The sequence below is a fragment of the Talpa occidentalis genome, unplaced genomic scaffold (assembly GCF_014898055.3).
Source record: "Talpa occidentalis isolate TD23 unplaced genomic scaffold, MPIMG_talOcc4v2.1 talOcc4.3, whole genome shotgun sequence".
Lineage (NCBI taxonomy): Eukaryota > Metazoa > Chordata > Mammalia > Eulipotyphla > Talpidae > Talpa > Talpa occidentalis.
The window spans coordinates 28,278,260-28,303,419 of NW_023603184.1; the positions used below are offsets into that span (position 1 = coordinate 28,278,260).

Genomic DNA, 25,160 nt, shown 5'->3' on the forward strand with positions numbered 1-25,160 from the left:
CAACGTTGGAGAGATCCCTTCCTCTCTCTGGGGTTCACTAACCTGTTCGGTGATAAGAGAAACTAGGAAATCCTGAAGGCCTGGCACCCGGGATGGAGGAGTTTTCTCCCCCACCCAGGGTCCCACTTGTTTCCTGTTCTCTCCAGTGTGCCAACTGGTTCTGCCTCGCCTAGCATGTGGGATGCTATTTGCTGTGGATGAGATGCCCTCTCGCACTTCCTGCCTGTTGCTGATTCCTTCTCAGAGCTAACTGGCCTCTCCCTTTGTCTCTGTCTCCTCTGCCTCTGCTCTTGGGTAGCTGACGGTAGGGAAAGTGTCCAGCGGAATAGGGGCTGCAGCTGAAGTCCTGGTCAATCTGTACATGAATGATCACAGACCTAAGGCCCAGGCCACCTCTCCAGACCTGGTAAGGATGCACACCCCTCAGCCTTCACCCACAGACACTGGCTCTGACCTCCCAGGGAGGGCCTACAGGGTTGTGCAGAGGACACAGTGGCCCTTCAATGCTCCCCCTTCATGGGGACCCGCAGGTGCGGTGATCACTTTCAGGAGTCTGCATTTCCTTAAAGATAAACCTTGCTCAGTCTCTCTCCCACTACTCCAACCCCCAGAGCCCCGCGGGTCTTTTCACAAGGCAAAACTGTCTGGGGCTCTGGAGAACTCAGAGAGAAGACCCGGTGAGGCTGTCCACATAACATAGTTAGCCATCCCTGGGGTCCACCCTGCATAGCCTTTTGCATCAGATTGAGAGTTCGGGTCAGGAAGAAATCATCCTTTCCTTTGAGGTCTCCCCTTTTCCAAACCAGGCCACTCACTATCATCCCCGCTGATTTAAGCTGATGATATTTTGGTTTCCTTCTGGCACATTCTCTGGAATAACTCAGGTGTGACCCTGTCCTGCCCTTCACCCTCCCCCCTTTCTTTAGGGATCTGACTGGCAGCCTGGTGGGCTGGAGGACACAGCCTCTCCCTTTCCTGCAGTTTTCTGAAAGGTTTTGATGCCACAAGCTTTCCTTGCCTGCTCTGCATCACTACAGGGGTCAAGTGATATAAAACACTCTTCCAGTGACCTCACTCTTGACCCATCCTGGGACAGATAAGAAGAGACTGTCCCTGGGAAAGCCTGCCTGTGGGGAGGCCCACTCAGTCAGACCAGAAGAATCACTCAGTTACAATAGCAGCAGTCCCCCCAGGCTGGGGTCTGTGTCTAAGTGTTCTCCACCCTCCCTCCACTTTGGTGCCTGCAGTGACACAGTAGCTGGAGCCCACAGGTTCCCTTAATTCAGGTTGGAATTTCTAAAAGCCTAGACCTGGCGTGTGAAAATGTCATATAAGCCCTAATATGCTGCCTTTGTCTCCCGATGCCCTGTGTCCCCAGGAATCCATGCGAAAGACATTTCCCATGAACCTGGGAGGCAGCGACACCTGTTACTTCTGCAAGAAGCGCGTGTACGTGATGGAGCGGCTGAGCGCAGAGGGCCACTTCTTCCACCGAGAGTGTTTCCGCTGCAGCCTCTGTGCCACCTCCTTGCGCCTGGCAGCCTATGCCTTTGATGGCGATGAAGGTAACCCCCCAGGGGCCAGCCTGGGCTCCTGTCCCTCTGGAGGCTTTGGGAGGCCCAGCACTTCCCAGGGAATACACTGTCATCTGGAAAACTGTTCAGGGAGCAGGGGGTCTAGTTAGGGGGAGGCGGCCTGTGGTGGGCACGGCTCCTGAGGAAAGGGGAGCTGTTGGCTCCCGGCTATTCCCTAGAGGGCACCTACTATGTGCCAAGTGCTTGATGTGCATTTTCTCATGCAGCTTCTCTACCACCTGTTGCCCCTGTCACTGAGGAAATCAACCTGGTAACCTATATAATGTGCCCGACACCACACTTGGCAATAGAGTCGATAAGTGATGTCATATTAACGTTAGCGTTTATTAGGTACATATTATGAAACTAGCCATAGCAGTAACATCCCTCTGCTAAGTGCCTTACAAGAGATCATCAAAGAAGGAATTGCAGTGGATGGTGTGAGTGATTGTTTTCCAAGTTTCAACACTTGACATTTGCACTGTTGTGTATAACAAGAGCAGTATAGCACGGTGCCCATGATTACATAGTCAAACTAAGCTGCCTGGGTTCAAATCCAAACTGTTCCCCTTACTAGCTATATAACCTTAGGCCCATCACCTAGCCTCTCGCTCCCTCAGTTTCCTCGTCTATAAAATGAAGATGCTACAGGTACTTAGCACATAAAGTTGTTGGGAGGACCAGTGAAATGCTTCAAGCATAACATTTAGGATAATGCCTAGTACATTTGGAGTCCCAGCTAAGTTGTTACTGTTTTATCATTATCATCGTCACTGTGGTACTGTTGAAACTGAGCCAAGAAGGCACCCAGTAGTCCTGGGCAGTGGCCAGTGACCACTGCATGTCTCACCTGAGTCTTTTCCTCCCCATCACTGCCACCATCTGTTCTGAGTCTTCTGCTCCCAAGGTTTCCAGAGAGCAAGAGGAGATAGAAACAGTGTTGGTATTCAGAGCTCTCCATTTTGCTGCCTGGCCACTGGCCTTGGAGGCGGCTTACATGGCTTACATCCGCTTTGGGGATTATCCAAAGGTTTTGGCCCCATCCTGAGGATCTCCCCACCAGCCTGCCTCAGCTTATTGCCACTTCCTTTAAGGCAGGTGACAAACAATTTCCCAAACCATCCTGGTCTTCTTTCCATTATTGGCATGTTCTGACCTAAACAGTGGCAGGCCCTTGGCTTGTGTCTGCTGTGTCTCCGCTTTACAGGAGAAAAACCTTCATGCGTGCATGCGTGTGTCTTTCTTTGACAGGCAAGTTTTACTGCAAGCCTCATTTCATCCACTGTAAAACCAGTAGTAAGCAACGGAAGAGACGGGCAGAGCTAAAGCAACAAAGAGAGGTACGTTCTGTCTCTAAAACGCAGGTGGAGAGGGAAGGCCCCGCCCAAGACTTGCAAGGGTTCTCCAAGGTTTCTGGGTCTAGAGGGATCGAGACTCCCCTCTCTGCCCCCTGGCGTGGAGACCCCCTTTGCCTCTGTCTGTTCAGCAGCCTCGGAGTGTCCCATTCCAGGTGAGTGACGGTGCTGCTCTCGTGGGAAAGCCCAGAGAGCTTTCCCAAATGCCACAGATGGGATTACGTGCTCAGCCACGAAAATGCCAGGAGCTCACTTTGCCCCCAGGCACTATTGGCAAGGGTACCTGAAACGTGATCCATCTGTGTGATTTCCATGTCCTGTCCCTGCCACTTGGATGTCTGCAAAGACTGGTCTTCTGAATTTATGAGGGTGTCTGAGACGGCTCCCTCTGGCAGCACTTAGCAAATCCCTTCTCCACAGCTTAATTAATCACCCTCCACCCACAAAGACCCTCAACTTAAGGCTTTTCTCGGCTTACACAAGTGATATGAGTTCAGTGCAGAAAAAATGGGTAAATGAAAGTGATAAAGAAGGAAATTTAAAGCCACCCATCCTCACTTATCCCGAGGAAACCATAATTAACATTTTATGAATTTTGTATATTTTCTTACCAACTTTTCTATGTGGCTATATTTTAACCTAATTGGAATCCCATCACCACAATTTCATATGCTTATTTTCACTAGCAGTTTTCATGACATTAAAATTTTTTTCAGAGCATAACTTCTGGTACCTATAAAAGATGGCTAAGAACTTGAGCCCCCTACTTGTTGGACATTTTCATTTCATACTTTTACCTTATATTTTTACAGTACCTGTTTTCAGATGCCCAGCTTTATCCATATTTCAAATTATTTACTTAGACACTAGCAGAAGAAACAGGGTTGCTGAATCAAAGGACATGTGTTTTGGAGGCTCATGAAACCTGTGCCCAGTTTGTCCCCCAGGAAAGTCATATCCATATTCAGCTCCCCTTTAGCAGTGCTAAGAGACCATTTGGGGGGTACTATTGCAAAATGCAGCATCTTTCAAGTTAGGTATTTATCAACTCTGCATCAGTAGAGGAGTCTTCTGTATGAACCATGCACTGAATGTCATCTCTTCGATCTATTCCTCAGGAGGGGGATGCATGGAAAGAGCAAGAAGCCCCTCGACGAGACACTCCCAAGGAAAGTTCTTGCGCAGTAGCCGCCATTGGCACACCTGAAGGCAGCCCCCCAGGTATCACCACTTCCTTCTTTAGGAAGGCGCTCTGCTGGCCTCTCAGGCTGCCCCGGAGCCTGCTTAACTGGATTCAGGGACTCCTGCGTGCCACTGGTCTCCATATCAGGGACAATGCTTACAACTACTGCTACACATACGAGCTCCTGAGCCTCGGGCTGCCCCTCCTCTGGGCGCTCTCCGAGGTCCTGGCCTCCATGTACCAGGAGTCAGAGGAGTCCCTGGAGAGCATCCGTGTTTGGGTGCTCCAGTACCTCCCGGTCAAGCCCCGCTGAGGCGAGGCTGCCCCAAAGTGCCGTACCATTTCCCGAGTAGAGGTATTAGTTAGTGAGGGTGCTGGCCAGGACGCCTGGCGTTCTTTACCCAATTAGCTCATATCCAAAGAGTCCTGCGCTGGCCACCTGCCCTGGCCTTGCCAGGGTGCGCATCAGCACTCAGTGCTGGGGCCAGCAGAACATGAAGGATTTTTTTTAATAGTTTTCTACTTTTTTATACCAAAGTGAGCCATATTCTGGGTTTACATTTCAATTTTTTATAAGCCAAGAAATAATTTTTTCCCTGTGTCAGTTTTTCTAAGCACGGGTTTGGTGTGCATAACAAACCCCCTCCACACCGTGGAGCCCCTGCCTGAATGTTTTTGATGTTGGCCTTTATACAAACAAAATGATTGTGCCCCCTCCCAGGCCATTGCCTTTCCACTTCCATTTTTGTGCCCAGATGCTACTTGACCACAGGGGACAATTTTTTGTAGTATGTAATTTTAGAAGAACGGAGTAGGGGGACAGAGGAGAATTAAACCTACAAAAGCACATGGCAGTGTTTAGTTAACTGTTATCTTTGCTCCCTTGTTTTGAAATCAAATAGTAGCTCAAACATTCTGAGCCCCATACCAAGTCACAGCCAAATGACAGAACCACGGGCTTTCAACCAGATTGCTGCAGACATACATTTTCTCTTCCCACTAATGAGTGCTCAGCAAAAGCACCCTGGCACTGGATGACAGAGCACTCCATCAAGCTGATGCAAGGCTGAAGAGGAGCTAAGTCCGTAGGTGGTGTGGGCCAGAGCTATCACCCCCTGGGTTCCATCCCATTCAGGCCTCCAGCCACTCCAAGGCTGTAATGGTCAGATTGAGGGAGAATCTGCCTTTCGTTTTATGTCCTTGGAGTCTGAGGGTGTTTGTTAGCACTTCAGGGAAATATAGCTGAGAAGCATGGTCTGCCAGTGAGCATTGCTTGCAGGCATCCTGGCTGCTTGGCCACTCAACAGCCATGCATATTTGGCCAAAACAGTCAGAAACAATTTATGTTCACAGTGTCCTAGCAAAAGAATGTATGTGACCTCCAGAGGAAAGCTCCCCTGTGTCTTGCCTGGCAAGGGAATCTGGGAGTGGAAGCTGTTTGCTGACTGATGCAAAATAAATATATCCTAGTAAGGGCAAAACCAGGTAGGCATTGACCCACCTGCATTCTTCACTCTGGGCGTCTGGAGGAGGCTCAGCTCCCCGTCCACTTTGCCTGAACATGCACAGCTGCTAGGTCTGGTTGAATAGTGGAGAGGCCAATGGGACAGATCTTTACCCTGCTCCGCCTACCGAGAGCTGAGGCCTGGAGTCAGCTCTATGCCATGGAGGTCTCCTCCAATAAGGATGGAGGCTGCTATGGGTTAGGAGCCCCAGGTCTTGGGAGCTTTGAGATGACAAATTTCTAAAGGGTAGGAAGAAGAGGAGAGGCCTTTCTCCAAATACTTCCCTAAAGTCTTGGGTAAAAAAGGGACATGGCCAAGGCCAAGTTCCTGAGAAACGTTGCCTCTGTCCTTGCGGTACTCTCCTCTGTCCAATGACTTGCCTGGTGTTTTCCCCGTTTTTTTTTTTTTTGCTGGGATTTTAATGTTCAGCATAGTGGGAGGAATCCTCCATTCGCTTTATGTTTGATTCTAGAAAGTAAGTCCTCAAGGTCATGAAGTGAACACGGGCAAAGCCATGTTATTGTCATTGTCACCAGCTCAGGGTGGGGTGGGCTTAGAGGCTTTATGGAATGCTCCAAGAAACCAGGCTGAGACCTCTGAGAATGTCATTTATGGTTGCAGAGACTGGTTTGAATTACTCTTGATGAGACAGGGCGTGCCTGTCAGAAGCCTGAAATGTTTGTATATTCTGGGACCTTGAACCTTCTTGGTAGGTCGCACCAAGGGCCCCACCCGGGTGGATCCCCACCGGGGTGAATGCCTCTAAGTCTCCACAACATAATCCAAAATAACATGAGACATGAGTCAAATCGATTGGGTCTGAGAAGGTGTGGTGGGGGGCAGGACATCCTATGGACACAAGCTGCTGTGGAGTCCAGGGATGTTGGCATATGCAAACGGCCTGGGGCTCTGTCTTACACCTAAGCAACTGGTCTCTACCAGAAAGGTTCACTTGTCCTCAACCTGCAGTGACTTGTGTGGGGAAGTTTCCCGTTATCAAATTGTTGCCTGATTTTCAACTCCCCCGCCTTCTCCAGTTGTCAGTTGTTTTCCTTCTTTCCCCAAACTAAATTCTTTTTTCTATCTCTCTCTCTCTCTCTCCAACCTTGCACCGTGGCCACCAGTTCATTTCAGTCTTCCAGTGCTACACCCACTTCTTGGCTGACACACTTCTGCTCTGAGGTGACTTGTTCTCTTGCCAATTTTCAGAGAGTGGTACTAACCCCTAACCCGCTTCCCCACCTGGTCTGTTCTCCCCCCTGGGGTAATGGTCATGCTGTGAATGTCTTGCATACTAATGGACTGATTCGGTGGCATGGTTGGTTAGCAGGTGGGTGGTGTTCCTACAAGAGCCGTATCTGATTCTGCTTACCTCTGAGCCAGCCACCGGGTCCACACCAGGTGCACGCCCCACCTCCTCCTGCTCCCCCGTGGCCTGTGTGGTGCATGCTTTTCCCGTCGCACTTATGAAGCCAGCTACCTTCCTGGGAGGGTTAATGATGATTGTGAGACAGTACCCTTGAGAGGTCTCTGTCAGCTTTGAAAACAACTACTCTTTTATCTAGCAACTTCTAAAAATCACATGCACAGGAGTGTCTGCTTAAGTTGCTTCAAATAGAAATCTTATTGATTGATCATGGTGGGATTTTAAAATAATGCTCCCAGACTTCATCCCAAGCTTGACCCGTGCTCTGTATCTGAATATATAATCAGTTTTTCTAGCAACTCCTTTCTCTGCCGCAGAGACCCAAGGGTTTCACTGTGGCTTTTCTTAGCTCTCTTGGCTCCCAAAGCTCCAGATGATGCAGAAGCTCGACTAGAGCAGGCATCGCCACAGGCTAGGGAGGCCTCTGAAAGATGATTTGATTCAGTCCCAGGCCTGGAGCAGTGGGTTTCCATACCCCATGGCTATAAACACATTCTTGCTATTCTGGAGCCACGGACCAAGTGCTCTTAGAGAGAATCTACACCCCTGCAGTGGGGCTCCTGTAGACTAGGCCGTGGGTCTCAGGCTGCAGTTGGTGTCTGTCCTGCATGCGACACAGAGCCAGGCTGCCCTCTCGGCCTGGCTGCCAGCCCTGCATGCTGCATTGCTTGCTGCATCGGTGCAGATCCTAGCCACTGCCAAGTCATTGCTCTTGTCTTATCTTCTCTTGCAGAGTCTCCCTCCCTTTATAGAATGTCAACCAAAGAGTGCCCTCCTCCCCTGTCAGTCTTCTCACTAGCTAGTCTCCGCATTTCAGCACTGCGCATGTTTGTGACCTTTAGTAGTCATTTCCAGTGCCACCCCGAACCCTGTATTTTGCACACAGCAAACAATGTTTAGCTTTATTTATGGTATTTGATGCTGTAAATGAAAATAAATATGGTTCTTTATAAAGCGCATTGTTTCCTCTCTTCTTTGGTGTGGAAGCTTCTCCAAACCTCCAACACAGGGCCTGGTTTAGGGGGTCAGACTTCCCTAAACTGCTGGCGGGACTTGCACTTGTGGTAAGCTGGATCTCTCTGGGGCTGCGCTGGGCACTCTGAAATGAAATATTACCCAGGGGTAATATTTGGAAAATAACCCCAATGCTCCTGGGCCAGGCTTTGGGGTCTCTTTCTTGTAAACTCGTGGCACTTTTCTGCTCTAGATGCTCATAGCTGGGTGAGGGTCAGTGGTACCTCAGCTCTCAGGGACAGAGTGTCCTGTAACACTCCCCCACCTCCCGCCCCTCAAACCTTGGACCTGTAGGAGGCCTTATTTTAGGAACCTTGCACTTACTCAGGTTCCAACTAACAAAGTTTGCTCTTGAATGTTCTGTGCCCATCTAGCTGAGTGGTGAATGAAAGGTAAGGTAGAAGGGCTGGACATGGGTTTCAGGAAGGCAGTGAGCATGGCAGGCGTGCTCACCCAGATGGAGAGCCTATTGTGATCCTAGGAGACCCCCTGCCCCCAAAGGCTAGGCTTCCTCATGCCTTTATCCACAGGGCTCTGCCCACAGGACCTCTCTGAGGATGGGTATGGAAGGCTCTGGTCCAACTCCAGACTGTCTTTAAGGGAAAGATTTAGAGTTCCACTCAGCTGGATTGCATAGTGCCAAAGATGTCTGGTCCTCGGCCTCCTAAGGGTGGCTGCAGGAGCAGGCTAGGTGTAGACGGCTTCCCCCACCACTAATGAAAACTCAGCTGGGAACTTCACACATGCCCTTGCACCTCCAAAGGGACATTTCTGAGGCCCTGGGTCTCTGGGTCCACATGCTGATGCCTGAGCTGCCTTCAGAGCTGCCTCCAAGTCATGATCAACTGTCTATTCTTACCTCGAAAGGAAGAGTGCTAGGGACTAAAGTCAGGAGCTGGATTGGACATATGCCTCATGCCTTTATTCATTCATCTCTTCAACAAGTATTTGTTGAATGCCTACCATGGCCTAGGCATGGTATCTAGGCCATGGTAGCATCCTAGAGCTGTAGCAGTGAACCACACAAAGTCCTTGCCCTTCCCTGCGTCTTGGAGTGTATGAATCTTAGTGTTGTCTGTTTGCTTTGTTTATTTGTGCATATTAATCAACTGATATTTGAGTGTCTTCTGTGTGCTGGGAATAGCAGGGAATGAGCTTATAGTTTGGTTTCAATTTTTGAAGTCAAGCTGGGTTACGGCAACATCTTCCAAAGAGTGGCAGTAGAAATCACTAACTCCAAGACATGCTTTGTGAATGAAAGATTTCATAGTTGCAAAGTCTGAGAAGTGTTTTCATCTAATTATGCCAGTCCTCCCAATCTTTGGAAATCCTCAAGATTCCTTATCAAGTTAAAGTCTCTGAGGGGTTGTCCAGTAAAGCAGCTTATTTCACTTTGTTCAAATGGGCTTTCCCATTCCTATTTGAAGTAGGGTTTTCTTTGTTTGGGAACAGTTTTTGTTTTGCATATTATATTTTCCGTAAGTGTTTGGTACAATATTCTTTAATCTGGAGAGACAGGACTAAAGACTTAAAATCAAAAAAGTAAAATGACAACTTTAAATACGAAATAGAACTAATTGTTTATTAGACCATCGCTGATTGACCTAAGCTTTAAAACCTCCAACAGACAAATTTTCACAGGAAAAGCCGCATACAAATCTGACTACATACGTATTTTAACACATAACAAAAATGAAAGTACTCAGTAGACAGTCAAGTCTGGGGAAATATATGTAGTAGATAGGGAAACTCACTGCTTTGACATTGTAAAGATTCGTGCCAAGCAGGGGTTGCCAGGCACCTGACTTAGTGTAGGTGGGCAGTTCATATTTGTTGATCAAAGACCCAATAACGAATGATCCCAATAACAAGGCTGCACAGTTCACACTCAAGCACTTTTTAAAAGCAAACTCTAAAAAGAAAAAGTAAGCATTAACAATATGTTCTTACTTGACTTTCAAAGGAATATAAATTAATTATGCAGTCCAGCCTGACTTGGTTAAGGGAAAAAGGGAAATAGATTGTAGGGGGGGAAATGAACTTCATCACTAGTATTGAGTAAAAAGTAAATGGGGACAGTCTTTTCTGGAAAGCAATATGTCAACAATTACTAAGATCCACAAAATGAGCCCTGACCTCCTGACTAGTAACCCCTGCCAGGGAACCATCCTAAAGAAATAACTCAGCAAAGGAAGCACATCTTCATGCAACCTGAATATTAAGTAGAGTAACTGGGTCAGTTGCAGTGGGTAGGCCCTTCTCCTTTGTTTCTGTGAACTCCTTCACTTTTGCAGCTTTTTCTTTAATTCCTTAAGCCAAAGAAGTGATTGCCTCTTTCACTGCCCCAGGACCAGCTATTATTGATTGAGCAACTTCTGTGGGTCTGTCTCTGGGTCAAGCTCTGAATATGCAGTATCTCACCTCTGCAGGCAACCTCGAGATGGTACTGGCATTACGGGAGTCTCTGATATGAGAGGAGATAATCTAGAACAGCATCTTCAACTATGCAGAACAGAGAGTAACATGGGGCAAGCCTAAGAGTCAGATGCCTCTTGGGAGCCTTGGGCATGGGAAGGCCCTGGACCTGCCTTTGACCTCAGCTCTTCATGATGACTCAGTGGTCTTGGAAAATCCTGTGAACTGGGTTGAATAAGGCCTTTGGCATAGGGTTTTGTGAAGATAGAATAGGTGAGTGTGCTGGTGAGGCACTCAGGATAGCAAGAATGCTGTTGCTGAGTTCTAAGTAGAACTTTCCTGGTTTTGTGTGGCAGGAGTGCCTCAAGGGAGACATTTTTTGGCATTCCAGAACATTTAGGGCTAAAGTTTCTGCTAACTGACTTTATGTTGGGGACTCAACAGAGGTCTCAATCTTTGTCTCAAGTTTTCTGATCCCCCAGCTCTCTTGACACCTTCCTTTAGAAGAGCCCTTAGCTCCACAGTCCCCCTTGGCTCCCGCCACCTGCCAACAGGACTTCCATTTTGCTTTAGTGAATGCTTGAGTCTTAGCAAAGTGGGAGCACAGCATCCTGCTCTGTCTCGACTGTCTTCTAGGTATCTCCACTGGAGGTCTGCTGAGCTTCTCCAACTCAAGCCTCCAACTCCTGGTCGTCCCCTGAAATACTCTATTCTTGACTTTCCCAGTCACAGGAAATGGCAGTTCCATTTTCTTGTTCAGCCCAAAGCCTTGGAGTCATTCTTGACTCTTCCTTCTTTGGTCCTGCCTCCAGGCCCTCACTGAATTCCAAGTTCAGCCAGAATCTGTCCACTTCTCCCCACCTCATACTACATCCCAGGCCTCAGCTGCTGTCATCTGCTCCTGGGTGACCGCAGTGGCCTTGTATGGGGTCTCTCTACTTCTCCTTTTTTCCAATCAACCCTGGTTCAACATAATAGCTGGAGTAATCCTTTTAGAACTTAAGCCTGATCTCTCTGCTCAGAACTCTCTAGCAACTCCCCAGCTTACACAGTAGACTCAGACAGCTCTGTCTGGTCTGGCCTCTGTCATGAACCTACTTTCCTTCCACTCCATCACATTATGTCCCAGCCACACTGGTCTCCTCCAGCACCAGGTAATCTCTATCTCAGCGCCTAGGCACTGGCCATGGCCTCTGGCAGGAAAGCCTCCCCAGTCTCCACATGGCTGACCCTACCCTTTGTTCAAGTCTTTGTCCCCAGTCTCTTTCCCAGGGCGGTAGATCTTAAACTCTGTGACCCAGCTCCTCTGATCCCCCTGGATCGCCCAACTGGATGGTTTTTCCCTAGAATTTATCACCTCCAACCATGTTGTATAATTAACATTAACACTTATTATGTGTGTTGTTTATTTATGTCTTCCCCTTTCTAGAACATCAGCTCCTCGAGGGCAGGGATCTTTGTCTCTTTTAATCACTTCTGTAAGGCCAACAGGGAGCAAAATGGTTACCAATCCTGGACCCTCAGTGCATATTTATAGAATAAATAAAGGAAGGACAGGACCTTCTGGCTTGGACCTCTTGTTGGGGGAGCTGCAGCCACCTTGGGCTGGGGAATGTCTTGCTGGCATCAGTTAGGGTTCAGGCAGGAGAACCTGGAAAAAAAGAATGCCATTGTTGTCCTGATGCCTTTGCAGAGCACTTTGATCAACCAGAAGAAAGGAGTTTTAATTTCACTTGAACTTTTTCATTCTAAGGGGTATAATTTCCACAGCATCGCTGGCCAAGCTGGAGGGACTTGGGCAGGGGGTGGGGTGGGGGCCTCTCAGGAGGCTGGCCGTCCCATCGGGATCCCTGCAGTGTCAGACCCAGGTCATGGATCACACACATTCTTCTCATCCCTGGGTCCTGCCCCAGGAATCTGGGTGGCAGCTTTGAGCCTAGAGGTGAGGTAGGGAACAATCAGTGGAGGATTGGGCTGAGGCCCCAAACCAAGGACAGGAGTTGGCTCAGTTTGCCTTTGGCCTCCTAAATCCACTTATCTTGCAAATGCCTGTAACTGAGCCCAAGAGGGCAGCAGGGGGACCCGCTCTGCCTCCCTGACAAGGAACCTGTGGAGACCTAGAAGTACAAAGGAGATCACAAACCCTGAAGTGTTCTCCCCTTCAATCCCTTTGTTCAGTGAGACAAGGCTGTGCCCAAAGCTGGGGCTCAGACCTGGCCTGACAGTCCTTCTGTGGCAAGGGAAGGGGAAAGAAAGCACTAAGGGCCCAAGGACTAAGGCCCCAACCTGCTGCGGTTGGCAGAAGAGTCCCCGTTTCTGCTGTCTGGTTATGCTACCCTGTTAGGAAGGTCTCCGTGCCACTTGCCCTCGGGCCCTACTGGAGGAGACTCCTGTCCCTGTGAGCCTGTGCCTGGCCTTCGCAGGGTGTCTGGCCTGGGTCCAGCCAAGGCTCTGTGGAAATGGCAGTTTGGAACCGGTCGGCTCTGCTGGGGGCTGTGGAGAAGGAGCAGCTGCGCCCTCCTTTGGGCTGTCTTTTCGTTTACTTGAGCTGGTCTCTCCATGCCGCCTGCCGCAGGGCTCAGACAGGGTCCTTGGAGTAACTGAGGACCACCCTATTCAGGGACCTGAGCAGGGACCCGAGCTGCAAGGCCCTCCGTCAGCATACTCATTTCCCGAGGATCCCGGAACTGGCTCTGTCATTAGGCACCTGAGCCTTTATCTTGTAAAGGGACATGCACTTCTCGCAGAGACAAATATTCCTCCTAGAGCAATTGTGACATCCCCTGACAGTGTACAGAGGGAATATCTGACAAAGGCCCTTCCCAGGACCATTCCCATCCCACTAAGGGCTTGTCATTGTCCCTTCACTTGCCACATGTCACCTTGCAGGGGGCTGGGGAGACTGTTCTGTGCTTAATATTCTGGACCTTTTTTTTTTTGCCTATTTGCTTTCAAATTTATTCCCACCCTCCCATGCTCTGTTCTGTTTTAGAGAGGTGTACTGCTTGCAAACTACTTTTCTCAGACTTCCTTGCAACTGACTTTGTGTTAGGCTTGACCATCTGGCTGCATAGTGAGGGAGTGAGAGCGGATCCCAGGGAGAAGACATTTCTCCCTTCTCTCCACATCTTGAGTGGGGACTGTCTCCTCCGTGGCACTCACCATTCCAGGTGACCCCAGCCCTCTGGACCCATAACGCTTTATTCCTCGTCTCACAGCTTCCTGCTACTGCTCGTCTGTGGGTTGCCTACAACCACTGCTGGTTTGTCAGCTCATCCACCACCGTTGTTATTGGTTTATTTTACTCATCTTCCTCTGGTTTCGCTTTCCTCTGTTGAACTGCCTGACTTGGGTTCTGTTTTCCAAACTGAATCCTGATCAACATAGTTTCACTGATTTAAAAGTATCATCTTCAGAAACCGTGGTGGCCAAGACAGCAGAGAGTTCTTCTAAACCCAGATCCAGAAATGTCTCTGGCAGTTAAGAACTATGTGACCTTGAACAAGAGTGATAACTCCTCTTAGCCTCTGTTTCCAGCCTATAAAATAGGGTTAATAACAATATTCAGGAGAGTATGTTGCTGTGTTGTCTCCCTTGGGTTCTGGGGGAGAGTAGAAGGGTCTGCAGAATTGAGAAGAAAACAGAAACAACTTCCCTGGCATAACCAGGACATGGCTTCTCACCTGGACACTGGCCAGGGAAAGACCTTGGGACTTGGCTGCTGAGGGTGGCGTGGGAAGACAGACATTTCCCCGACACTGCCTCGCTCTACCTCTGGGGTCTCATCCTTCACGAGGGAACAGGTGTCTGGCTGGAGTGCTGAGAGGCAGAGATGCTTTGCTCTGAGCAGAAATGCTTTCTCACTGTGGCCAGTGATGGCTGCCCTGGGAGGTGCTGGGTCTTTCTTACCCTACTCCTAACCTGGCACCTCCTCTCCTGGCAGACCCCCGCTGAAGTCCTGCATTCTCCCTAAGCATAGATGACTTCAGGAAAATCTAGGGTGAATAGAAGCCGGGCCTGGGGGAGATGAGTGTACTGCTGTCCCCCACCTGGGACTGGCCACCAACAGCTGTGTCCCTGCAGCAGCTGAGCTTGCTAACTTCCTGGCTGGACTCCAGCTTCTTCAACTCAGTTTGGTCATCACCTCAAATGCCATCATCCTACATATTGAGATTTTAAAAGATCAAAATTTATGAAGTCTAAGATGATAGAAATGACTCTTTTGCAAGACCAAACTCCAAAAACATAATTCTGGCAAAAAAAAAATCTTTAAAAATTTCTTTAAAGATATTTATTTATATTGCAAAAATCTGTTTATACAATTTACATCAAGAAATGTAAAAACACGATGTAACACTTTGTAGGCCACTTTTACACACCATTAGGAAATTTTATTTCATGAAGGTAAAGGTACAGAATGGACAGCTCTTCATTTAGTGTGGAGGTTTCAGCATGTTTATGTACACGCAGAGTGCTGCACACAGTCAATGTGGTGAAAATGCACTTTCATGGAGTCAAATTTGAAAAAAATGCATAAAGCAATTAGAATTCTCTTAAGTCTTTATACAACTTATACCTTCAGTACTGGAAATGATGGAAAGTTGGAACATAAAAGCATAACAAATGGTAAAATATATTGCTGATAATTTAAAATACTAGTGGGAAAAAAGCTAAAAAAAAAACTAATATAATTGGTTTAAAGAGAATTCAACATAATAAGAGAATTTAAGAGAATTCAACATAATAAAAAAAGTGCACATCACGGAGAGATTGTGGGTAATTGCTCAGAGGAAGTCCATAAGGGTTGGCCAATATTAACTATATTTGAAGCCCTACATCTTGAAGACACAGCTCCCTTTTTTTTCTTAATTTTAGGGCATGACTCTCCTTGGATAATACATACATTATATTTTACGTGGCCCTGCTCTTTTTGAAATTCTCCTGTAATTTGGTACACCTGCATGAACACATAAGCTCCCCCATCTTCTGTGCTGTGCTTCCATGTTGTTTTGAGTATGCAAAGCCGTGCTGCGTGCATTTGTATTCAGACCACAGACTTGGCAGAACCAGTACAGCGGTGTATCACAAAACATCTTCTTGTCTTACCATGCACATCATTATTTTCAAATCAATCAATCTGCTGGATTTTTTTCTTCAGATAAATGAGGCTTCAGGTAAATGTGGCATTTTTCATAATAAACCTCTAGAATTTCATCAGTCAAGAGGAATGCTAATACAAACAAATGACACATCTTTAAACTGAAGTTTTCATCTTTGCTCTATTGCATGACAAATCCACTCATCTTAATTTTCCATCAAATGCATTGTGCTCAATGGAAAAGCCAAACTTCATTGGAAATATCTTGAAATTCACTTTCAGAAGCCTTGATCTCACCTAATTCTAATTCCTTATGTCTTTATGACTTGGGAATTCAGTTAAATCCATTTTCTTCAGCCATGTCCACCAGACTTACAAATAATCATTTATAAAATGCTTTCCCTATTCTGGTCATTAATACATAAATGGGAAGATAAGTTTTAGAATTTGTTAATCCAACAGGGGCATGAATTTTATATATTTGATAAAAAAAAACAGAGGGGATAGTTTTTTGTTTTTTTTTAAAGATTTATTTATTTATTTATACAAGCACTGGGTACAGTCAGAAGCGCGGGAGGGTGAGAGAATTCACCAGAGCCAGAGCTGGGAGCAGAGCAGGCAGAAGGCCCGAAGTACACTGCTGAGGGGAGCAGCGGGCGGCAGGAGAGGTCTGCGCGCCATGTGGGACCCTCCTCTGATGGCCGGGGAGCAGCCGGGGATCGAACCGGCGCTGCAGAGGCCGCGGGCAGCTTTGCAACCCAGTGTTCAACCGCTGCGCCACCAGGTAGGCCCAGAGGGGATAGTTTTGAAAGGTCCAGCCATTATCCAAAATGAGGGCTGTGCACATTCTTTAAGGTTTAGCAGAATATAAGAAGTCATTCTCCTTCAACAGCCAAATCCCTAGCCAATAGTTCGCCATTTAATGTGTTAATAACACTGGAGTAACCTCTGTATCAATAAGGGCCTTTGGTCAGAAGGTCACTGAGCTTGCTGAACTCCTTTTATTCTCTGGCAGGTGTTTTCTGAAAGTGAGCTATGTGTGAAAGGGCAGAAGTAATGCACAATTGAATAATTTGGTGGAGGAGATTTCTTGTATTTTTCAACGTGTTTTCACTTCTGCCTTTTAGGTTTCAAGGTTTCAACAGGTGAGATTTCGATTTTCCTGGTTGTGATTTTGAAATTTTTTACGTTAGGGATTTTGATCTCTCAGAATCTCAATGTGCGAGGTTGCACCTTTCAGGATTCCATGGTCACAGCTTCTACTTGGGCAGTAGCAATGGTAGCCTGTCCTCTCAGGTGGTTAGAGGTGATGGATGTAGCACCTGACCACTCATCAGTGAGTCAGTGTTGATTTTGTTATTGCATTTACATTAGCTTCCGTGACTATTGCTGGTGTGTGTTTATGGCTATGGGTCCTTAGGGAAATAAAGATGTGTCTGGAAGTGGAAGCTTGAGTGGAGAAATTTTCTCCAGAGGTGGCACTGATCCCCCAGAGACTCAGATATGGCCTGTGGTGTGGGCCTGAGGCAGAAGGAATGAAGGAAATGTCCCTTTGGGGCTTTTAGTATATGTTTGGGGGGTATAGGAAGCTCCAGCTTCTTTTACATGTAGTCACCCCTTCTAGCCCCCCCATATCCCTCCCAGCTCCTGCACCAGTGTCTGGGTTCTGCTGTAAGAGATGCTGGCCCTGTCCCTGTGGTACTGAGGGACCCTCAGTCAGCCTTGTATTCCCACTCCACTTGCCCAGGGAGCCAGCCAGAGCCCTAATTCTGTTCCAACCTCACCTCTGCTGGCAAGGTCAAAACTCTCTGGAAGGAGAAGAAAAGCAGACCCCTGGGGTGTTCCTTGAGGGCTGGGCCCTGTAGAGTTGGGCCCAGGGTCTGTGTCACTGAAGCTAGTGCAGTCCCTTCACTGCCTGCAGCTGAGCCTTCCTGCCCGGCTGCCCTGACTCCTGCCCTTTGCTCTTCTCCTTATGTGCTCGTCTGTCAGGGCTCCTCCAGGTCATCACAGCTGCTGTCTCCCTCTCCCCTCCTCATGAGTCCTCCAACCACTTTCCACCTGATGATATCAGGCCCCAGCTTCCAGCCCTTCCGTGCTTGTTCCTGGAGGGAAATCCACTCTTTACACCTTGCCTACAAGGCCCTTTTGTAGGATGTCAGTACAGTCATTCCAAGTGGGTTTCTTTTACTACCCCCTGCTCTCCAGCCACCTCTGTTCCCATGCAGATGGCAGTGCTTTCCCACTGCTGTTGTTTTCCAGAGCCCCCACCCCCACCCCCCAATGCCCCTCGCCTTTCTCTGCTCAAATCCTATTCATTCTCAAGCCTGGTTAAGAAGGTGCCTTTGACCCAAAACATTTGCTGAATGGAAGTCAGATCTTATCTTGGTCTTTTAGTGGTCCCCTCATAATGTAGATATTTCGAACATGTCTTATCTGCCCTGTGGGACAGAAAGAGATTGAGGCAGAGACCAAGGCTGATTCATCCAGTCTCCTGGACCAGTCAGTACATACAGCATCAGTTGTCTACACAGGTATCTGCTCACTGCTCTCAGGCACACACACCCATGCTCAGAAGCAGTACAGAGCTGGTTGCTTCTCCAGTGATTCTACGGAACAAGCCTCCCAAACCCCATTGTCTTACAGCACGTACTGCTCATGAGTGTGCAGGTTCGCTGGTTGCCTCTGCCTCAGGCTGCAGGCCCAAGGGTGGACTAGACCCCCATGGGATTGGCTGGGCTGGGCTCCAGGCCATGGGTGAGCTTCAGATCTGTCCCAGGTGCCCACAGTTGGGGACCTAGGCTGAAGGAGAGCAGCTTTCTGGGACAAACTCTTCTCACAGCAAACTAGCAGGAATGTGGGGGGACATGCCAAACAGCAAGGCCATGGAAAGCTATCCCTCATGTCCTGTCCACTAATTCCCACTGGCCAAAGCAGGTCAGTTGGGCAGGGAAGCATACCCCTCCCTCCATTCTAGCAGGAAGGACTACAAGGTCACAGGACAAAGTCCAACTCTGTTAGGGGAGGGAGTGACGATCTCGGGACATTCCAGCCCAAATTCCCATATGCCGGCATCCATTGGTGGTTCTATTCTATTTACAGACATGCGGCCTGGTCTCCTTCCTCTGACGAAACATACGACTAAATGCTGGTGCCTTAACCTCTCTGTGGTCCAGTTTTCTCAGCAGCAAAATGGGAATAATAATACTTTTCCCACAAGGTTGTGAAGGTTAAATAGCATTAATATATGTTAGACATTTGAACACTTCTTGGTAAGAGGATTCAATAAAACTAAGCTGCTACTATCACACTATTCTCCTCAGTAGCCCAGAGCCAGTTATAACTCCTGTCTGCGGCCCCCTCCCATGGAGATGCGAGTGTGTATGTACCCCCAGGCTGGCCTCCCATACCTCAGAGGCTGCAGACTGGTGGCCTGCTGACTGCCTGCTGTGCACGTAGAACTGTGTTATCGGACCTGTGCAATATTTTAAAATGTGAGGCCTTTGACACAAAAAAATCAAATGTTCTTGAGTTATCTTCACAGATGGTAAATATAGTCAGGGAGGAGATACCATCTCCCAGAAAGAATGTGTGGGGTGAAAAGGTAAGAGTTCCCACACAGACGGTTGAAGAATCAGCCTCTAGGGGTGGGCAGAAGAGCAGATGGCTGAGCTAGAACAGCCAGGGAAGGAGGGAGAGGAGGTGCTGGGAGCGGGGCATGGCAGGAGGGACAGCAAGAGGTGATGGTGGCTGGGGCTAGGGTGGGAGAGAAGGTGGGGAGAGGTGTCAGGATTCCTGATGTATTTTGAAGGCAGCGCCAACATAATTGGCTCTGCATGAAAAGAGAAAGAACTAGACAAGCCAAGGATGCCACTACAGGGTTTGACCTGGAGGCCACAGTTGCCTTTTGTCAGAATGGGGAGGTCTGTGGATGCATCAGGGCCGGGGAGAGACGGAGATGAAGCATGAGTTTGATGTATCTAGTGGCCACTGACCAGTGAGATGCCCAGTGAGCCAGGAGCCCTGTAAATCTAGATTCAGGGCAATGCCCAGACTGGAGCAGTAAATGTGGGAGACATTATTTTTGAGGGCCATGGCTTAAAGCCCTGAGCCCTGGGGAGGTCATGCGAGTATGAATGTAGATGAGAGAGAAGAGGTTCAGAGTCTAAGCCCTGGACCTCCCTGTGTCCTGGGGTCAGGACTGGTGTCCTGGGGTCAGAATTGGTGAAGGAAACAAGAGGAGGATCCGCCAGTGAGGAGCAGGGAGCTGGGCTCTGCTGTCCTGAAAGTTGAGAGGGGGCTCTTTCTAGATGGAGGTGATCAGCTGGGTCAAATGCTGCTGGTATGTCAAGTAAGAGGAGAACTGAGTTTCCGCTGGACTTAGCAACATGTTGGACGTTGTGATTTTTGACAAGAGAAGTTCAGAGGCTGACAGGAGACACTCTGAACACGTCATGCCCTGCTTTGGGATTAAATGGGTGATGGGTATGCTCTGCTCTACACACAAGAGGTGTGTTCTCAATGCAGGACATCTGGTGGGATAAGTGGGAATCCAGCTGTAGTGCAGAGCACGAGATGGCCAGTCTTGGCGTGTCTGAGAAGACCCCTGGCCTGCCGCCCTGCCCCTGCCAGCATCCTACCAAAGCCTCTGGAGGGGGAGCAAGTGCCCTGCAGGACCCACTCCTTCCCACCATCTCTTCTAGTCCCTCTTCTCCTCTCAGCAGATCAGCCGACCTCCCCTAAGAAGCCCAAGAGCATCTCTGAGCCAGAGCCTGATGATGTAGATGGTGGAGTCACCTCCCCTCTGCCCTCTGAGTGGACATCAGTGAGGATCGGCCCTGGGGAGGACATGGTCGGGCAGGATGTGCTGGCTGTGTGTGTCCTGGTCACCAGTGACAACAGCAGGTATGTGCAGCTGCAGGATGGGGTTGGGGCATGGGGGCAGCATTCAGGATCTGGTCTTCGTGTACCTGCTTGCACTGCAACTTCTCTCTGCATTCACTTCCTCATTTGTAAAATGGGGACAATCCCAGTGCCCATCACACAGGATCAAAGAATTAACATGTAGAACAATGTCCAGCACAAAATGTCCTCTAAGTATTCAACCTGCTGTCTTCTCAAAGGGTGGAAAGTCGCTGGCCCCACTGTCTTGTTCCCAGAAGGTCATTGTCATGGAAGCTGCTGGAAAGGCTCTCAAGAGGTGTCAGCTGTCATAGTAAGATGAAATATATGACTGTGGGAAAGTTAGGCTAGAGGCAAGGATGTGAAACTGTGAAGTCTGGTGCCCTCAAGGAGTGTTTCTCAGAGTGTCGTCCCCACCACCAGTGTGAGGAGCATGTGGAGCACCCACCAGGAGGGCAGACTCCGTGTCGCCTCCACACACACTGATTTCCTTCAGGTCAATCCACAGCAAGTACCGTGTGCCCATTAGGTAGTCTAAGGACATGGCAGTGACTAACACAGGACAAAGGCCTTGCTTGCACAGGGCTTAAACCTGAGGGGGGGAGTCATGTACTATCGAAACACTAACAAGGATATAAAATAATGATACTTCAAAAAAAGAAAAGAAACAATTTGAGTAGATGGCCCATAAACCAGTAAAGAGCTAACAGGAAGAGAAATAAATAGGGTGCATGACAGAGAGTGACTGGTCAGCTACTGAAGAAAGGGCCCTGCACCTGCTCTCAATTCCCACAGACATGCAGAGCAACAAACCACTGCAAAAGTTAGGGAACAGCCCCCACTTCCACATGGGATCCTGTGCGCCGAGGTATGAGCTGGGCTCAGCAGGGCAGCTCTTCTGGTTCAGGTGACTGTGTGCTCTGTCAGCAGGGGCTGCTTCTAGATCCTGCTAGCTCCCAGCAAGTCATGCCAAGGGTGTTGGGCTGTGGGTTTTCATCCTCCGACAGGCAGCCTGTGCTTATTCCTAGGGGCCTGTGATCCTCAGAGAAAGTGAAATTGTGTGATGTCTTTTGAGGTCTTGGCTGCAAAGGGCTATTCCCTACATATCCAAATAGTCACAGCAAGTCATGAGACCAGCCCAGTGACAGGGAACATAGCCCACCTTCTGTGAGGGCACCACAAAATCCCACTGCAGAGGACTGTGGACCCATAAGACTATTAGGACCATTCTTTGCAAACAGTATACCCCAGCCTCCCTGAGAAGGTGACATTAAGCTGAGAATTGATCGACAAGAAGAGACAGCCATGTGACAACTGGGAAAAGGGAAATCCAGCCCTCTGGGTGCTGGTGAGCTTGATGTCTCAGAGGTAACAGAAGGACAATGTGGCTGGCATTCAATGAGGGAAGAAGATATTGTGCCAGAAAGTAAGGCAGGAGTCAGCTTAGTAAGATGCAGAGAGGAGTTTTCATTTTATTCTAGCCATAACTCAGTGTCATTAGAGAATTTTTAAGCCAGACAGTAATATCCCATTTAGAATGTTCAAAGAGCAGCCTTGGTGTGGATAATGGATGGGACAGGTGGGTGGGAGTGGAGGTGGGGAGCCCAGGGGGAGCCTGTGGCTCAGGTAGGAGATGAGAGGCTTGGATCAGAGCTGTGAGCAGTGGAGATGAATCTGCCAATGGGCTGAAAGTAAGGGAGAGAGAATTCAAGGGCCACTCCCAGATTTTAACTTGAGGGGCTAGAGTCACTTTTAGAGTTGCTTGCAATGAAGAAGACTTCAGGGAAGATACTGGTTTGTAGAGAAAATCAAGAGTTCTTTTTGAATAGTAGTGTGGGGCAAGAATAGAGAAAATAAGGGAGGAAGCCCCAAACAAGAGCCCCAGGGCATTTGAACATTCTGTGGGCTGGCAGAGAAGCAGTTAGCAAGCCCATGGAAGGAGGGAAGCCATGCTCTCCCCTGGGCATAATAGGTGGCCACTCCTGGGATGCCATGGCCAGCCAGTCTTGGGCATTCTCCCGGGCAGAGTCCACTGAAGGGCACAGAGGAATGAGGGGCAGCAACCCAATGGGAAGAAGCATGCTGGGTTTATATAGAGAGCAGCAGGGGGGGAGGTGTGTGTGTGTGTGTGTGTGTGTGTGTGTGTGTGTAAAAACATCACCCCAGACAGGTTTGTGCTTTCCCACCAGGGGTTTGCTCATGTTTCTTCACTGCCTGACACACCTGCTGCCTCTTCCCTGCCCTTGAATTCCTGCTGCCCACTTGAGGCCCAGGTTAAATACTAACCTCTTGCCCTCCTAGGTGCTCTTTCCTATTCCCCATGCATTCCCAGGGAGGAAGGCTATACTGAGAAGCTTTAGGATCAGAACCTGAGTGAGGAGCCATTTTACTCCTGAGCACCTGAGTCAAGCTCAGAAATGGGTGAAGGTGTACAGTCCAGCCTTCCCAGGCTACGCCAGCATGCATCCTCTGGGCCTCTTCTTCCTGTTCTGCTCCGTCTCTCCCTGAGCCCATTTGTGAGGGTTTCCATAAGTACCACAGACTATCCTCTTGTTTCACTATCCATCTTCAACAGCAGGATTTATTTTCTCACAGTTCTGGATGCAGAGTCCCAGATCAAGGTCTCAGCAGGGCTGATTCCTTCTGAGGACCAGGAGGGAAGGATCTGCCCAAGGTCCCTCTTTTCAGCTTGCAGGCAGCCATCTTCATGTCCATGTGATCCTCTTCTGTGTCTGTGTCCAGATATTTTATTCTTGTAAGGGCCCCAGTCTGAATGGATTAGAAGCTACCTTAATAGCCTCATTGTAACTCAGTTGCCTTTTCAAAGACTCTATCTCTAAATGCAGTCAGATTCTGAGATACTAAGGTTGTGAATTGATATGAATTTGAGGGAGCACAGTAACAGTATAGCTCATAACAAATCACTAAATCACTCCCCTTGCCCAGGGTCCCATGGTCTGCTGGAGGCAGCCATGGACAGGATGCAGTTTGGGAAAGGATTGCAGGGCCCCTCACTCACCCACTCTCTCCTTCCTCCTTCCAGCTCTGACACAGAGTCCATCTGTGGTGACAGTGAGGACTCCAGTGCAGAGCCCTGTGAGGAGAGACCCCGGCAGCTGGAGCCCTCGCCCCTACCACTGGAGCCCTCACCCCAACCGAGGCTGTTCTCCCGGCACAGCTCCCTGAGGGAGGCCCCCACCAGGACAGACTCTCCATCGTGCCCAGAGGAGTCCAAAGCGGTCCATGGTGAGCAGAGAGCCTGCCTGGGCAGGAGCCTGGTTTGCTTGATCCTGGGACATGGGGATGGAGCAGAGACCCCCAAGGCCAGTTTTCCGTACTGGAGGATCAGGTGACAGTATGTCTAGCCTCAGGCCCAGAGGTGGTGGGGCTGGGACTTTTAGGGACAGGGGCACAAGAAAGGATGAGGGGGCTGAATCCAGGCCATCTTCTCTATAAGAAGCTTTGTAATCTCAAGTGAGAAGGTGGCAGAGAGGCCTGGCCGGCTGTTGTGTCACAGGGAGGCAGAGATAACAGCATGCATCACCATCTTCCTCCGGTCAGGTCAGTCTCTTCCTGCTCCTTTGTCTCTCCTTCTGGCCCCTCTGGCATCCATCGCCCGCAGGGGAGGGAGGTGGTTCAGCTGCTGTTGTATCACATGCCCTGTTGGCAACACAGGCTTGGTGCTTGGTGGGGGATGGGGAGAGGGCCAAGGGGCAGCCCTGAGCCATTCCCCATGCTTGGGCTCATGAGGGGCACTAAAACTTTTACTTACACAATAATAAATGCACTGGGAACCTATAATTGCTGCAGCATTTCCCATATAATGCCCTGTGAGTAGTAGCAAGCTGAGCAAACAGACGGAGTGTTCTCCTCAGGTCTTTCCTCACAGGTAAGCAGTGTAGCAAGGAGCTGTAAGCCTCCCCACCAGAGGAGTTGTCTGCAACTCAGCTTGTTTTTAATAAACATGGCCTGAGTTGAGTATTTTGATTTAGTCAACAGCAACTGTGACTTCTGGGTGGGAAGAAACAGGCTCACAGAAACAGCTGCCATGGGATCCAGCAATCTCAGCAGCCCTGTGAGAGCCCGGGCACAGCTTGTCCTGCACCACCCTCTGGTGGTCCAGAGCAGAATTTCCACCTGTGAACATTTCACAGGAAGACCAGGGCTGGAGCCAGAATGCTGGACTCTTGACTTAGCCAACCATGTAAGCCTTTTTTTTTAAAAAGGGCATGTTGTTATCACAACACTTTTGTTAAGTATCAATCGTGGTGCCAGCATAAAAGTTTGATAAATGCAGTAGTCTGTAGAGTTCTGTGCTGGGCCACCTGGGCCTAGCCTGCCTTTGTCTGGTCTTTGCTTAGCCTAAGTATGCCCAGCCATCTCCCAAGCTCCAGCTCCCGCTTCCTCTTTACAGATACTAATCTTGCCTACCTCTCATATTTTTCCTCCATTTCTCCTCTCTCCTCAATTTCCAGGGGGATTTTAGGCAACTTATAAGAGAGACATAATACAGAATTGTATGTCTAGATGCATGAAAAACAAAGCCTCAAGATGGAGGCTAACAAAACCCGGTTCAGGAGATGTGGCCACCATGAGGCAAACCATAGTCCTAAACAGTTACTCTAGTTGACCATGAGCTTAATTGTGGATTTTCTAGCACCCGAAGTGGACAGGGAATCATAATTATTGTT

The 25,160-nt window shown here is 48.8% G+C and overlaps 1 protein-coding gene across 11 annotated transcripts in view; it reads left to right on the plus strand.

The window, feature by feature from the left end:
* MICAL2 (microtubule associated monooxygenase, calponin and LIM domain containing 2) overlaps positions 1–25,160 on the plus strand; it is a 209,100-nt gene that overhangs the window by 127,313 nt on the left and 56,627 nt on the right. For 8 of the 11 annotated variants that reach the window (XM_054699375.1, XM_037522672.2, XM_037522674.2 and 5 more), the window contains exons 18-23: positions 299–406; positions 1,379–1,565; positions 2,826–2,914; positions 4,048–4,150; positions 20,289–20,472; positions 23,513–23,715. In XM_054699375.1, coding sequence (XP_054555350.1) covers positions 299–406; positions 1,379–1,565; positions 2,826–2,914; positions 4,048–4,150; positions 20,289–20,472; positions 23,513–23,715 — 874 coding nt within the window. Of the gene's footprint in view, positions 1–298; positions 407–1,378; positions 1,566–2,825; positions 2,915–4,047; positions 8,066–20,288; positions 20,473–23,512; positions 23,716–25,160 lie in introns of those variants that run through there. The other 3 variants (XM_037522675.2, XM_037522678.2, XM_037522681.2) reach the window with 3 other exon arrangements.